The sequence below is a fragment of the Protomyctophum bolini genome (assembly GCF_963924005.1).
Source record: "Protomyctophum bolini genome assembly, chromosome: 13".
In the NCBI taxonomy this organism is placed as follows: domain Eukaryota; kingdom Metazoa; phylum Chordata; class Actinopteri; order Myctophiformes; family Myctophidae; genus Protomyctophum; species Protomyctophum bolini.
Genome location: NC_137874.1, coordinates 35,650,557 through 35,665,984, shown reverse-complemented (window position 1 = coordinate 35,665,984; position 15,428 = coordinate 35,650,557). Strand labels below are relative to the sequence as shown.

The following is a 15,428-nucleotide window of genomic DNA, read 5'->3' as shown; positions in this document are numbered from 1 at the left end:
ACCAGCTTGTCTTGGATAGTAACATTAGCTGGGAGCAGCTTTCTAAGGTAACCGAAAGGTTGGTCCTTGCATTTTTATTGCAGTCTAAAGTCCTTGCCAGCTCCCCTTTTTTTGTCCTTTCTTTTCTGGCATCCTGATTTACGTATACAGGTCCTGGCGTAGCAATACAATTCACTCCGACATTAGTTCATATTGTAGATCAGTAAATATGTCAGGTCCATGCCGACCCCCTTTTCAGGATTAGGTGGTTTTCGTATTGAAATGAAATGATTTTGCTAAATCAACATCACATTAACCCAATTTAGCTATTGAAAAATAGCAGATCTACAAGTAGGTCTGCTATTTTTTGAAAAATCGTGAAAATATTTATTTCAGAAAACTGGAGGATTTAGAAGATTTTTTTTTTATTTCGAGGTCAGGCCTAAATGGGTTAAATATGTATTTTGTTGTTTTATGTATAATAAAACCCTAGACCAGTAAACGTAAATGTAGGACATACATTTTATTTTAGTACATATAGGTCATAGAGAGAGATGCTGCATCTGTGATAATGCAGTGTGAAACAGGCATTTTGGAAGGCAATTTGGAGCAGCTTTGACCTGAGATCAGATTCTCAAAATGTCTTCTACATCCTGACAGTTTTCTGAAAAAGCTGTTTCTATGTCAGTCGTTCTTCGATTTTTCAAAAATAGCAGACCTTCAAACTCGTAGACCTATGAGCTTGTAGATCTGCTATTTTTCAATAGCTAAGAGGGGTTCCCGCCCAAAATGGGTTATTTTTCTGCGACCACTGCTGTGCTGAAAGTACCTGAGATCTCAGAAACCGTAAGACCAAAAATGACCAAACTTGGCAGATTATCATGTCTAAAGTATTTGCCGCTGCTCAGATGATGAAATCCATGTCAATTGGCCAAAACAAAATTGATGTTTTGGCCTGTAACTTCAGATCCGTCGGGCATCTACGAGATTTTCTTCCATCTAGAATTTTATCCGAATCGGTTTGCTACTCCTACAAAGAAATATGCATCAAATTGGGTACATTGTACTGTAAGCAAACTGGACCAAGTGTGAAATAAGTTATTTTCAACTTCATTTTTGTTATTTCATATTTCAAATTATACTTTTTTTAAAGTTTCAGTTCAAATGTACATAATATTCCATAAATCAAAATTGTCTGAAGCTTTTGTAACTAAACAAGCTAGTGTTTAGTGCTAGCGCACGCACGCACGAACGCATGCACGCACGCACGCACACACACGCAGACCAACCCTCTTGCGGTGTTCCCACTCTCCGAGTTTGATGTAAGAGCAAAATGATGGCCATTTCAAAGTCTTTGATCCCTTGGGTTTGAAGGTGCACAATACTTTTGAATGAAAACATAATGCAATGTTTTCCTCTCACTCTTTCCAGATGGTCACGAGAACAAAGAAGATTTTTGTGGGAGGACTGTCGGCCAACACAGTAGTGGAAGATGTGAAGCAGTATTTTGAACAGTTTGGGAAGGTAAGAACTTATTTCTGTGCTCTTTCTGTGCGAGTACAATTGGGTGCAATGGGCTCACACGCGCACACGCACACGCACACGCACACACACACACACACACACACACACACACACACACACACACACACACACACACACACACACTCACCCACACAAACATATACTGTATACCGTTATGGACACCCAACCCATACACAAATACTGCCGCACACACAGACAGGAGCACGCACGCACGCACGCACACAGGAAATCAGTCACGCACGTTCACACACACATGGGGCTCTATTTTCGTCCATGCTAAACCCCTTATCGCTAAACTCCTTTGCATTTTTTACTATTTTGAAAAACATTTTTTAATAGTTAAAATAGCCAATCTACAAGCTCACAACATGTCGATGTAGATCAGCTAGTTGAACTATTAAAAAAATGTTTTCAAAATGGTAAAAAAGGCAAAGAAGTTTAGCCATAAGGGGTTTAGCATGGATGAAAACAGAGCCCCATGGTCTTTATAATGGTGTAATGGTAACGTAATCACCTGCTGTGTGCTGACTGAGATTCGTTTTTCTTGTGTCATATTCTGTATTCGCCCAAGGTCACCTTCAGTTGATGCACTCCCCATAACACATCCGCACTTGACCTTGACGTTAATCACGGCATGGAGGACGGATTTTCCACTGGAGCATAAGCTCTAGTAAATTAATAGAACCAATTATTTTGCCTTCAAAGCTAATATGCAGTCTCTCTCTCTCTCTCTCTCTCTCTCTCTGTCTGAGAAGAATTCCCCATAGTTGGGCAATCTGGGTTCCTTTTTTATTTGCTGAAAGGCACTCTAATAACAACTTTGCACTTTATAAAATGGATTCATTCATTTTTCTCCCCACTTACATTGCTTGGTTATAGTCAGGATCCCTCCATCCGTGTCCGTAGATGTGGAAAGCTTTGGACCGGTCTACTGTAGTCTCCAGTTAATCACGACTTGTGAGCTGCAGAAAAAATAAAACAACGAGCAGATACTGAGCACATTTCCACAGTATCTACTGGAAAATACTTGAAATACATTTTGAATTGATTGAATGGCATAATTGACTTGATTATGCCAGCCAAATTGTGTGTGCCATATTTTTTTGCTCCATCCTTAGGAATCCTCCTACTTAGCAGGGAACAAACAAACAAATCAGGGTGATTAAATGAATGGTGTGTGTGTGCGCGTGTGCGTGCGCTCTTAAGCCTGTATATCTGTGTTGATGTGGGTGCATCTGTGTGTTTTTCACGTGTCAGAGTGCCTCCCCACCTGAAAGTACATCGGTGTTGTCTCTGTCAGACACATTGCAGGATTTATTAAATCGCTGCCTGTCTCGTCTGAGAAACCTACCATTATCGTCATGATAGACACGATATCCTGCAGACCCACCAGACCAATTAAATTGTGTTTCTTCTCCACAGAATGTTGTTGCTGGTGGAGTGTATAGTCAGACTCAGGATCAATAGATTCAGCATGAATAGATTGGGTCAATGGGTGGTGGCAGGGTGTCTTTGGATGTACAGTAGAAAGAACGTGATGATGATGATGATATTTATACTTCATTGATCCCCAAAAGTATGTGTGCATGTGTGTGGGCATTCCTCCTGCACTACTATAACATCCTCCACTCGTAACCCTTGACGTGTCCATTCGGTTACATTTGTATTTTGTACACTCTCTGAGTTTACAGCGCGGCAGGGGAACTCTTCTTCGGTTGCCTGTGTTGTTATTTCTGTTACAATACGTCGAGGTAGCATCAGCCAATTAGCAGGATGCGGTCTACTACAGACGGCAGTGGCTGGAGGTCACGAGGGAGACATCTGCTGTGGTCACAAGTGGGTCACAGATCCAACGGCACCTATCCTCTCGTGCCCTCCTTCATCCCTCCCTCGTATCTCTCCTTCTGTGAGATAACATTTGTTGCCGAGTGGCTGACAGCTCGCGTCTGCGTCAGTCCATGCAGCCGTCACCGCGGTCAGGGATACGGCACATGTCCAGTGTTGCCAGATTGTGTGAGAGAAATGAGCAATCGGGGGATTCGGGGCTATGAAAACAAGCCCCAAAATAAACGACTAAGGAACTAGGCTATTTGAAAATAGCTGATATACAAGCTCACAATGCGTCGTGATGCGACACGTTATGAGCTTGTAGATCTTCTATTTAACACAAATCTGGTATGGGGTTCCCTGGCACAAAATATTTTTAGATGTACGGTCCTTTGGACAAAATACATCCTTTGGTGCTCCTAAGCTCAAAGTCGCTTATAATAAGCACTAAGCAGACATGGCAACACTGCACATGTCCACAGCTGGCACAACTTCAGAGAAGCCACTCGACAGTCAGAGCCACTTTGGTGTCTGCGACAGTGACACTTTGGTGTCTGCGACAGTGACACTTTGGTGTCTGCGACAGTGACACTTTGGTGTCTGCGACAGTGACACTTTGGTGTCTGCGACAGTGACACTTTGGTGTCTGCGACAGTGCACGCCAAAGCAACGTGCCTTTAAAGTGACACTGCGACAGTCAAGAGGAGAGAGGCTGAAGCGCGGCCGTTTGTGGCTGATTAGCATGCGTCTCAGTCAGAGCCCCTCAACCAACGCCCTCTCCTCTCTGCTCGCCACAGGCGTCGAATCATGCTGCTACATGATTTGTCCTACCGGCCCCGGTGATCTTGTGTGTTGATCACCAGCGTCTGTGGAGACATGGCTGACCCTCCTGTCTTCTCATTCCGACTCTTTTCAGAGAATTTCCAAATTTCTAAGATATACAAGTTCATATCGCTACGAGCTTGTATATCTGCTATTTTGTTTTGCAAAATTGTGTAATCTTTGAATATATATTCTTTCACAGCGAACGTTTTTCTCATATCATTTCTTCGGGGGGCTCGGGACAACAACATATTTTCAGATGGGGATTGGCGGTCATGCTTGACATGAAATTGCTTGAGAACCACTGATATAGAAACACAGGTTTTTCTGAAATCTGTTACTGTAGAATTTCGAAGACATTTGTAGACTCTGGTCTCAAGGCTCAATGGGTTAATAATTGAATTAAGCCAAATCATTGAACCGCTAAACCCGCTGTGAAGCCCATGGCAGTTAAGATAACACAAAACAACCTTGAATTATTCAGAGTAGACTAGGGTTTACTTGTGAAAGGCAGCCAGTCGCTTTTCTGAGCTGACTGAGTGTGATCTCGTCTTTAAAAAAAAGAGAGACTATTAGCAGTCATTCTGTTCTCGTTTTTATTGCGTTCTTGTTATCTCTCGTACCCTTCTGTCTCCTCGGAGATGCCTGGGTTATGGCTGAATATGCTAACACTGTGGTGCTCTGTGGCCGCCGTGGTCGTTTAACATCCGAAATGTCTGCAACATTTCAGACATTACAGTCCCAAATAGCATGTGACCCCCCAATTTGGACCATGGGAGATGTTGACGATGTGCTTAATGTGAGTCACCATAAGACATATTTAGCTTTATTTGCCAGCACAGCAGTGGGGGAAAAGGGATTCTTGAAAAAGGACAATCTGAAAACTCAACTTCACAACAAGATTGTTAATGAGCTTAACATTGTATTGTAGGCTACTCTTGAGATTGTGTGTAATTTAGAAGGGAACCTGCGAGGTATGACTGAATTAGGGTACTCTCTCTCTCTTCACTAAATCCTCTTCTGTCTCTAAAGATTAGTGTCTGAGACTCTTGTGGAGTATTATTGTCCTTTTGTTGTGCAATGCTATTTTTAGAAGGGTTGCAGGGGGACGTGTTTGTGTGTCATTTGTTCTTTCAACTTTTGCTGTCTGTTGTAGTTTGTCAAAGTTCATCCATGAAGTCATCTCTTAAAAAGTATTGTTCTGTGACTGCTGTTTCAGATCCCAACAACATTCACCATATTCACATGGTGGCCATTTTGTTATTAACTTAATAAGTTCCCAACCTGCAAACAGTGAGAGCAAAATGGCTGCTGCGTGAAGTCTGGGGCATGTTAGAAATCATAGATTTAGTTGTGGATTTCAACTCACATTTAAGCTTAGATCTTTTCATGTGAATTGCGAATTGTATGTATACATGTTTATGTATGTTTGGGGGACCTACCTTCAAGTGGCGTTGTTGAGCGTCACACTGTGCACTACAACTATTACAATAGTACAGTACACACACACAGCCTGCACTGCTCAGTTCACAAGGGTGTGATTTTCACTAAGAAGCGCTACTCTTCTTTTAAGCCTGTTGTTCCTTGTATCTCCTCTAGCATCAGAGCCCTTGCTGTTTTCTAACAGCAGCAGTATTTATTTTTTGACAAAGCAAACACCTGCTAACAGAACCTTCCAACCCAAAATAATCCAACGAGCCAACTGTTTGATTAAACACGGGACCTGGTGTGATCCCGCTAATACATTACAGAGTAGTCATGCCCAGGCATGAACAAGAAGCTCTACCCACAGTCAAGAGGCCTAATTAGCTCAGATGGCTAATGCTTCCTCATTGGTTTACTGTAATCGGCTTTGAGGGCATCTCATAGTGGCCTTATTTGGCTAAGCTGGAACAACTCCCTCAATGCCTGCACTCTGCTCTTTAGCTGCCTTTTGCCAGGTCAGCCTGAAACAACTGACGGTATCGGTGTCATTGAGGGCACAGTTGTTTCCAAGTCAGCGGGTCACTGCGGTCGGCCCTTTTTACATCCGTGATGTCTAGGTTTCATATGTCCTCTGCTGGTTTGGAGCCATGGAGGTTGAGATGGTGGAGCAGCGTCTTAACCTTTGCAATGTCACCGGGTTGAAACGGGGATAGTGGCAGAAAGTTATTTGATCAGTCTATGTGCAGCTTCCCCTCTTGAAAGGAATGGTACATTCCATAGGAGTTTTCTGACAGAATTGTACTCATACGGTACTTTATATAAACAACTCTTCCTCTTCACTTCCTTATTTGAGCTTTATGTTAATTACATATGGTTTATGGGAAAGTTGTAGTTGTGTAGTATACTGTAGATGAAAACATTTAAATGGCAAACAATGACAGGTTATTGTAAAATATTCAGGAGACAGTAAAAACATATTCTTTAAATACTGTAAGTCAGGGATTCTCAAACTTTTTAATAGCACAAACCAATAGTATGAGGTATTCTTTGTCGATTTAAAACACTACGATATCAATAAGTGGTTCTGTACACAGTACAGACTGAAGCATTTAGCCAAAACATGTTGCTAGAACCACTGGAGTTTCTTGATCCAGCTCTCGACCACCGACCATGGCGTGTTGCTCCATGCCGGCATCTGTTGGTAAATGGTGGGGTTGTCACTCAGCAGGAGTAACTCCCCGCTCGGTAATGTTATGCTGCACGATCCAGAAATTGAACAGTTTGTTGACTCAAATGCCGATTAGGGGGATTATTTTGTTTGCTGGTTACAACAGATAGAATATACACAGGTGCGAATTTAACTCAGCGAGGGTACAAATGGAACCATGGTCCATGTATTCTTACCCTCTAGCTCTCAGAGTAACCTCTCGTGTGACTCGTGCAGCACACACATTGTGTTGTGTTGCTGCCTGTTGTTGGTCGGTGTTGGCGCTGTACAGTATATGTATGAGGAGTGAAGTAGCTGTCCTCTTCATGTTGGTCGCGAGTCTCGCGTCAACCTCACTTTTTTCGCTTTATTTTTTACAGTTTCTTTTTTTTTTTTAAACTCTTTATTTTTGAATTTTTGAATAGCCAAGATAGACACCAAAGACAAACAAGACATACAATATGACAAAAACATCGGCAGTAAAAGAAAAACAAAAGACAAAAAACAAAACAAAATAAAACAAGAGGTCATGGGATGTACAACAACAATACATATTACAGATTATTATTTTTTTTCTTCTTTTTTAATTTTTTACATTAAATGACAACTGGAAAGACACCGCCCATATTCACGCCACATCCACCCCCCCAGATAAGTACTCTGTCCATTTTTTACAGTTTCTTGATTAAAAAACATGGAGATTTGTTGCCAATGTGCGACCCCAACGGCACCTTCCCGCGACCCTACTGTGGGTCGCGACCCATAGTTTGAGAAGCGCGTATGTACGTTAATACTGTAAATAAATGTTTTATCAGCGTCTTTATTCACCTCAACAACACTTTGATATGCAGTCTCTGACTTTGAATACAATTTGTGTTCCTTGTTATAGACTCGATTTGAGCATTCAACACATTGTAGTAGTCGTAATCTCAACCAGAACAAATCATAGCATTCCTTTCAACCGAATAATTATGCTGCTCCCACTGTAAGACTTCAGAACAATGTATAAACAACACAATTATGAATAGGACACACTTAAAAGCCTTTTGCAGTAAAATGGTAAGTACAGGCACTTCGGCCAGGACAGTGAAACACATAGTGGTTAGTGTACAGTCACACACATCATGCACATTGAATATTCACCTGCCATTCACTTCCACTCTATGGGAGCGAAGGGACAGAGCTTCCGATGGCATGTACTGTATGTATTACCAGGTCGCAATGACTTTTTATTGACCTCCAAAACCATGGATGTTTTGTATGATCACCTCAATCTGAGCTAATGCAAAACATGTTTTGGATCGTCGCTAGCCCCAGGACTCCATGATGGAAAAATAATGATCAATGACGTCTCCTGATGACGCTAAGAGCTGGTAAAAATCATTATTAAACATTATAAACCCTTATCTCGCCCGATCTCTCCCCTAGGCAATCTACTTATACGTAGCACGGAAGGAGTTAAATAGAGGCCAGGTTTGTCAGTGCTGACTAAGTGCTGTGTGCAAACCCTCAGCTATTTAAAATTAATAAAAGCAATGTCCTGGTCCATCCACAATGTAGGTAATTATTTGTAATGATAATACCTATGTTGCTGACATAAAACAATGTCCTCGCAGTGTTTGATGCTGATGGGAAGCACACGGTAAACCTAAGCCTAATATAAAAATCCTTAGGAGACTGACGGATATTGGAGATTAGAAAACCACTGATTTCAGGCTGACATTCTGTTGAGTTGTCTCTTGAGATATCGCATGCTTTCATTTCACTCCCATCGCTCCTGCAGGTGCACATTTGCATGTAATTTACATGGGAGATCCCGGTGACCATTTCCAGTTAAATATTTGTATGTCCAGCCTTTGCATTGGCATTTTACAAAGTCTTTCCTCACTGCTGCTGTCATTTCACTGAATCAGCCAGGGATATATAGCCAGGCTCCTGTGTTAGCCTGTTTTTCAGATTACAAGTAATGATCAGAGACATGTTGCGAGAGCGTGGGCCTTGCAGCTGGGATTTAGCCTGAGGCTTTAATCTCACTGCAGTCACTTGTAGTCGGGGTGGCCCGGGAGTCAGAATGGCAGCAGGGTAATGGAAATGAGCTGGTGACTGAAGCTGATACTGTAAGCACATACAGAAAAAAAGACAAATAAACAATTTCATATCACTCTTGACCTTTTTCCTTTTTTTTTTTTTTACTTTGTAGGCTGGCAACATAATGGTGACTTTTAAAAGAAAATGAATTTCACTTGGCTCTTCTGTCACTTACAGTAGCTATTCACATCTGTTGTGTGCGATTGTAGAGTTTTTATTTTAACTCCCCACTGAGCATTAGTAATACAATTTTCTTGACTTTACTGTCACATCCCAAGTAAGTTTACAGGTGATAAAAATTAATCTTTTTTTATGCAAGCTATCAGCAAATTGTAGTTAATTTCTCCCCCAATTATTTATTTTTCCATGTAGGCTCTGTCACTGATGACCCCTACTGGTTGGTCTTAGGGACATGTCTCAACCCTGATACAAATGATGTCGACAGACACGTTTCTTTCACCAGACAATGAGGAGTTTCCCCCAGGAGAGGGCATATACAGTAGGAATAGGATGCAGAGAAACATGCTATTCTTTTCAGTTCTGTGCCCCAACCAACCTATACGTGGCGTCGTGGCACTAATGCAGCGACAGAGATCGCCTTCCCCACCTGGTTTCACCCTCGCAATCACTGACCAAGCCGAAAAGGCACCGCGGAGGACTCAAACCCCAGTCTCCATGGTGCTGGGCACTTGGGCAGTAACGTTTTCCCCTGCGCCACCTGGACATTTTAAATATAAAAGATATGAGAGGAAGAGAAACTGCATAAGCAGAAAACCCTCAACACTCCAAATTAGAAGAGTAGTCTTATAATTTAGGTGCAAGGCTCAAAGGTACAGATGAAAATAAAGGAATAGCCAGCACACATTTTTTGATTTTTATGCATGCATTGTTCAATCCCATGAGCTAATCATTGTCTGTTGGGTTGACTAACTTTCCAGGCACCATAGGCCTGTAGTGGCCCATCTTGTATATTGAGTTGGCTCTACACGATTGTGTACATTTTTTATTCTAGTTACTATTTCATATAGAATTTACCCTGTCTTCATGTGGCCGTTTCAAGGTGATGACAGTTTGGCACCTGTATCTAATCGCACTTGATTGCATCATGCATAATAGACCTCACTTTCTGTTATCTTGACACTGAGGAAGGCCCATTAGTCCAAATGCGTCCATCAGAGGTAAATATACCATGTATATTAAAAATAGATATACAAATGTACATGAAGAGTGCAATAAAGACAAGTTCCTCAGTTGCTTGTGCAAATAAAATACATAATATATTAGCAGTTATGAAGTATGCATTTCAATCTATGGGAATATGTGAGTGCATCTACAGTCTCACCCTTCTATAAAGACATGAAATGTGTGTAAGTAATTTAATGTGTCCTGGGGACTCGTAACCGGAATGCTTTCCCAACGGGCATCGTTCCCGATGCGGGGCGACTTTCCAAACGGGCATCGTTCCAAATAGACATAGGCCTAGTTTACATATTGCAATAGTGTTTAAGAGTCAATTGTTTAACAAAAGGATTAAATAGTATTTTCCAGCATTGCTGATCCTTAACAATACCTATAGGGCTGTAGCTATCGAATACTTTTTTCAGTTTATGGAATAACCGTTCTATCCAGTGTTCTTTATTGGTTCTTTGAAATCCACAAGCCAAGCGTGGCGTTGTGTCGCTGGCTGACACACAGATACATGAATCAGGGGAGATTGACACACCGTATGTGTGTGACTGTCTCACCCGCTCCATCTATCCTGAAATGGTTCCCTCAGGATACGCCGGTGGTTGCCTTGGTTGTATTATCGGTGACCCGTCAGGTCATGAAATGATGGAATTTTGAGCCTCCCTTTTCTGCTTAAAGAGTGATATGTTTAAAGAAGATGGCCATTATTGGATAGGATCCAGCACCTGCTCACACAATGATCAACCTGGTGGCATGGTGGCATGTGGCAAATTGGACCTGTACTTGTGCTGTTGTGACAGGCAGCAGATAGGTGAGCGTGTGCAACAGAAAGCTGCCGTTCAGCCAGTGGGAGGAAGTTTAAACGCATCTTCAGAGGATTTATAGTATAGCAGTGGTTCTCAAACCTTTTCATGTTCATTCTGTGTGAAATTCTGACCTCGAAATAAAAAGAAAATCTTCTAAATCCTCCATTTATTCAAAAGATAGCAGATCTACAAGCTTGTGTGAGCTTGTAGATCTGCTATTTTTCAATAGCTAAACAATAGCTATAACATAATGTTTAAAACACCAAAAGGGGTTCCCGTCCAGAATGCGTTGAAGTTTAAACCGCCTGAAGGGCCCCTGGGTGTCTCCGGACCCCACTTTGAGAACAACTTTCGCTAATATACAATTTACAATTTACAATTTAGGCATTTAGCAGACGCTCTTAATCCAGAGCGACTTACATTAAGCAAGAACAAAAAAGCATGGGAATACATCACATAAAAACATTTATCATGAAACATGCGTAAGCTAAGAAAGTAACAGCGGAATATCTATAATGAAACAAAAACTATACATATAAGCTATACATCTATACTACTATGCTATACATATGTACTATGACGTGCTATGACTACATACAATGCACTTATGCTGTCTACATAACATGCTATAAGTCTGTATCAAATGCTATCTAAGTCTACAGAATTGCTATCTAAGGGGGTGGGGTAAGTGCTATGGGCCATGATGGAGTCTGAAAAGGTGGGTTTTCAGACTACGGCGGAAGATTGGGAGTGATGCTGCAGTTCTGACTGCAATGGGAAGTGCATTCCACAGTTTTGGAGCCAGTTTTAGTGTTCAATGTGATGCTACAGTACTGTACAGTACATGTCGCCATACCACCATCACCTTAAGATGATTTAAGCTCTTTTTAGAGTGTGCATGCTAATGCATGGAATTACCAGGAGCCATATTATTGCAGACAGAACAGCAGAATGAAGACAAAGTAGTTGCATATTATCTTCCAAATGTAGCTGTTTTGTTGTCTATGGTGATGGTTTCATTTCTGCCCCGCTGTGGATTGTGTGTGTGTGTGTGTGTGTGTGTGTGTGTGTGTGTGTGTGTGTGTGTGTGTGTGTGTGTGTGTGTGTGTGTGTGTGTGTGTGTGTGTGTGTGTGTGTGTGTGTGTGTGTGTGTGTTCCGAGAGGGTCGGCAGTGATGGCTGATGTTTTGAGATTGCCACAGAGGCAAGCACGGCACCGTGAGTGACAAGCCCGCCGTCACTGGCTGCCTCTGCCAAATGAGAAACAAAATGATCGTGTCAAATCTCGGCTCACATCTGAGTACCGTTCAAGGCGGATGCGAAATCACACTCTTTCTCACATTTAATGCCGCAATAAAGTGCAAGAACAAATTACCCCTTTTCATTTCCTTAAGAACAATTCAACAAGCATAACGTCACAAAACGCCTTAAATTGTGGGGGGGGGGAAGAATAAAAATAGGACTTGAGTTTGGACTATAAATCGGCACCAGCTGAGAACAGGAAGCTCATCATGTTCTTCTCAAATGACCACACTGCCACCTCGCACCTGAGGCAATAAACGTAAACACTGCTGTCCTCATCTGGATAGTTTCACCCTCACAAAAAGGCAGTTGGTGGCAGATTTAAGGGTCGGCTGAGAAAGGTTGAATTGTTCTTCTGCCATCTACTGTGACATTGCAAGGTACTTAACTGGTTGGTTTGAGCGTCCTCCCACACCTGTGTGCCTGTTAGCTTTGCAGCCCGCTGAAGAACACATGGGTATAAATGTCCCTGTTGCCCCATGTCAACGTGTGCCTGCATATAGTGTGGTTTGATGGCTAGGTCTAATGAAGCCTCACAGGTATTGCATACCTAAAATAATTGGTGCGTGGGTGTGAATGAACTTCAGTAAGCAGAGCTACATCTCAGTAGCTCATTTGAGACTTAAAGATACTAAATGCTTCACATTGCATTTATCATTTGATTTAGAAATAAACGCTTATGCCTTATCACAAGTTGCAGTATAATATAAAAAATCACAGACAGACTTAGAAGTGGAGCTGCATGTGGATGTAAATACCCATGCATAGTGAAATAAAACTTCAATCAGTTCAGACCTAACTCTATGGTTCTGCTTAGCAGACGGACGGGTCGCACGTGCAGCTAAAATACCACATTAATCATTAAAGAATAATAATTAATAATACGATATTTTCCATCATTAATCACAATTATTTGAATGATAATATTAATCGTCAAACAAAATGTCATGATCGTGGCGTCCCGACTCCCGATACAAGACAAATTAATGACTTGTTAGGACATATTTCCATCCCTCAAGGCAGAGTATCCTGCTTTAGCATTACGGTGAAGGTTGTTGGGGTTAGACAAACGGGTACAAACAGCTCCCTGTGCCATTTGGCAGTCATGAATAAACTAGAGGTTCTTCTCTGAAGTAGAAACTATGTCAGGGCCACAGTCTCCAATAGGAGGTCTAAAAATCCAAACGAAGCCTGCCTGGCTGAACTAGTGTCGCTAAGCCACAATCTGGCACTATATGTCTCACCCTCACAGCATAAACTGTTGCACAATGACGCACTGACAACACACGCACGCACGCACTCACGCACTCACGCACGCGTACTTACGCACTTAAGTACTTACATTCTTTACTTGAGTAAAGTATCGATTCCGCAATATAGTCTTGATTTGAGTAATAGTACATTACAACAGTATTGGTATCAAAATGTACTTAGAGTACCGAAAGTAGAAAGTATTCATTATGCAGAACATCCCCATTTCTATAGTTCTGAAATGTATACAAATCTTTTGAAAATAGCAGATCTACACGTCGCTCGCAATGAGTCGCAAGCTTTTAGAGTGTCCATTTTCAAATGGCCGAAATGTATAGGCTCAAGTGGTTAATGTATGTTTTGTAAATGTTAAAATGTACAAAGTAACTAGTAGTTACTACAGTTTTAAAGTAATTGTAGCGGAGTAAAAGTACAATATTTGCCTCTGAGATGTAGTGGAGTTAGAACTACAGAACATTTGGCTTTACTTGAGTAAATGTACTTAGTTAATTTACAGCGTAAATGTTACACCAATGCACAGGCACATGCATGCACATACAACATCCTTTGTTTCCTTGTAAGTGAACTTTGAGCCCAATCCCACTATACTACAGCGGGATTTGTGTTAAATGCAGGTGGTTTATCAATCAATGATCCTATAGTGACTATAGGATTATTGATTGATAAACCACCTGCATTTAACACAAACGCATACGTTATTTGTTGTGAGAATAGTCGAGGGACTGGGTTCCACACATCAGTTTATCTCCTAGAAATCTGAACATTGTTCATGACCTTTTTGGCTATTCAGGTTTAAACCCCTTTATTTTCCTTGGCATTATATGCGGATTGGCAAGCAATGTATTAGAGGGAGAGACAGTGATGGTGTCTATGATGTGAATTCCTGTTAAAATGATGGAGTGTGCACGCACTAGTGGTTCAGACTCCCATTGGCTTAGGGGCAGCCAGTCATGACTAGGTCGCTAAAAGGTCGCTAAAAGAAAATGAGCTGTGAAGAAAAGCTTCACTGTGCCTTTATGGAACATTCTGTGTGAGGCTTTTTTCACACAGAATTTTCTTAATTTCACCATTAATTAAACAACCTGCACTCCAGCAGTGCTGGTTAGACCAATGCAGGTGTATTACTGTTACTTACATAATACTGAACTAAGATTTGGAGAGGAAAGGAGGGACTAAAGTGTTCAAGCCTGTTTCCAGGGAAACGGCATCAGTCAAAACACTGACATGGTGTAGCCTTTATTAAGACCTTGTGGATCTTCTCCTGAGCCCCAAAAGCAGCATCAGAAAGAAAGCCGCTCCAACAGTTCACACACAGATGCTTAACACATTCAGAGTAAAATCAGCACTTTTTAACTGTGCAGAAAGAAAAGCAGAGTGCCTCTTACCACTGATGAGAGTCACGCTCGTGACATCTTCACAAAATCTGTGCATTTTAGATCGACCCCTCTCTGTCAGCGGCTCAGCAACATCTCAGAGTGCGCACTAAATTATCCACCGTATAAGTGTTCTCTTGGAAGTGTAAAGCGATGCAGTTCTGACACTGTCCCCAGTGAGACAAGAGACTGCCGCTTTGCCAACCGACCAATGGGGAGCAGGGGGGAGGTGGGTGGCGGGGGGGCGCGCATGCTTCGCTCTCTCCTGCCCACAGCTGCTACTGCAAAAACAGCCTGACAGAGCTCACGCTGTTCCATCACTCTCTCTGTCTCTCTCTCTCTCTCCCTCCTTCCATCACATCTGATTGCATGTGACAAACGCCCCTGTTGGCTCCATATCATTATATGCAAGTGGAGGAAGCCTAAGACTCTATTTCTCTGCCCGTGTGGCACATCTGTTCGCCCACTAATGTGGGTGACACACTTTATTCTGGGAGGTTTGAATCAGGTCGAGGCTGTATATGGGGAACTGCATCATGAGGTTCCACTGGCATTGGGAGAAAGGCCCCCACTTGAGAAGGGGTGGGCCGGGCCT

At 42.0% G+C, this 15,428-nt stretch overlaps 1 protein-coding gene across 11 annotated transcripts in view; it reads left to right on the top strand.

Moving 5' to 3' along the window:
* The window catches only part of LOC308326515 (RNA-binding protein Musashi homolog 2), a 225,515-nt gene that overhangs the window by 58,500 nt on the left and 151,587 nt on the right, over positions 1–15,428 (top strand). For all 11 annotated transcript variants that reach the window (XM_080779425.1, XM_080779426.1, XM_080779430.1 and 8 more), the window contains one exon: positions 1,411–1,503. In XM_080779425.1, the coding sequence (XP_080635551.1) occupies positions 1,411–1,503 (93 nt within the window). The remainder of the gene's footprint in view (positions 1–1,410; positions 1,504–15,428) is intronic.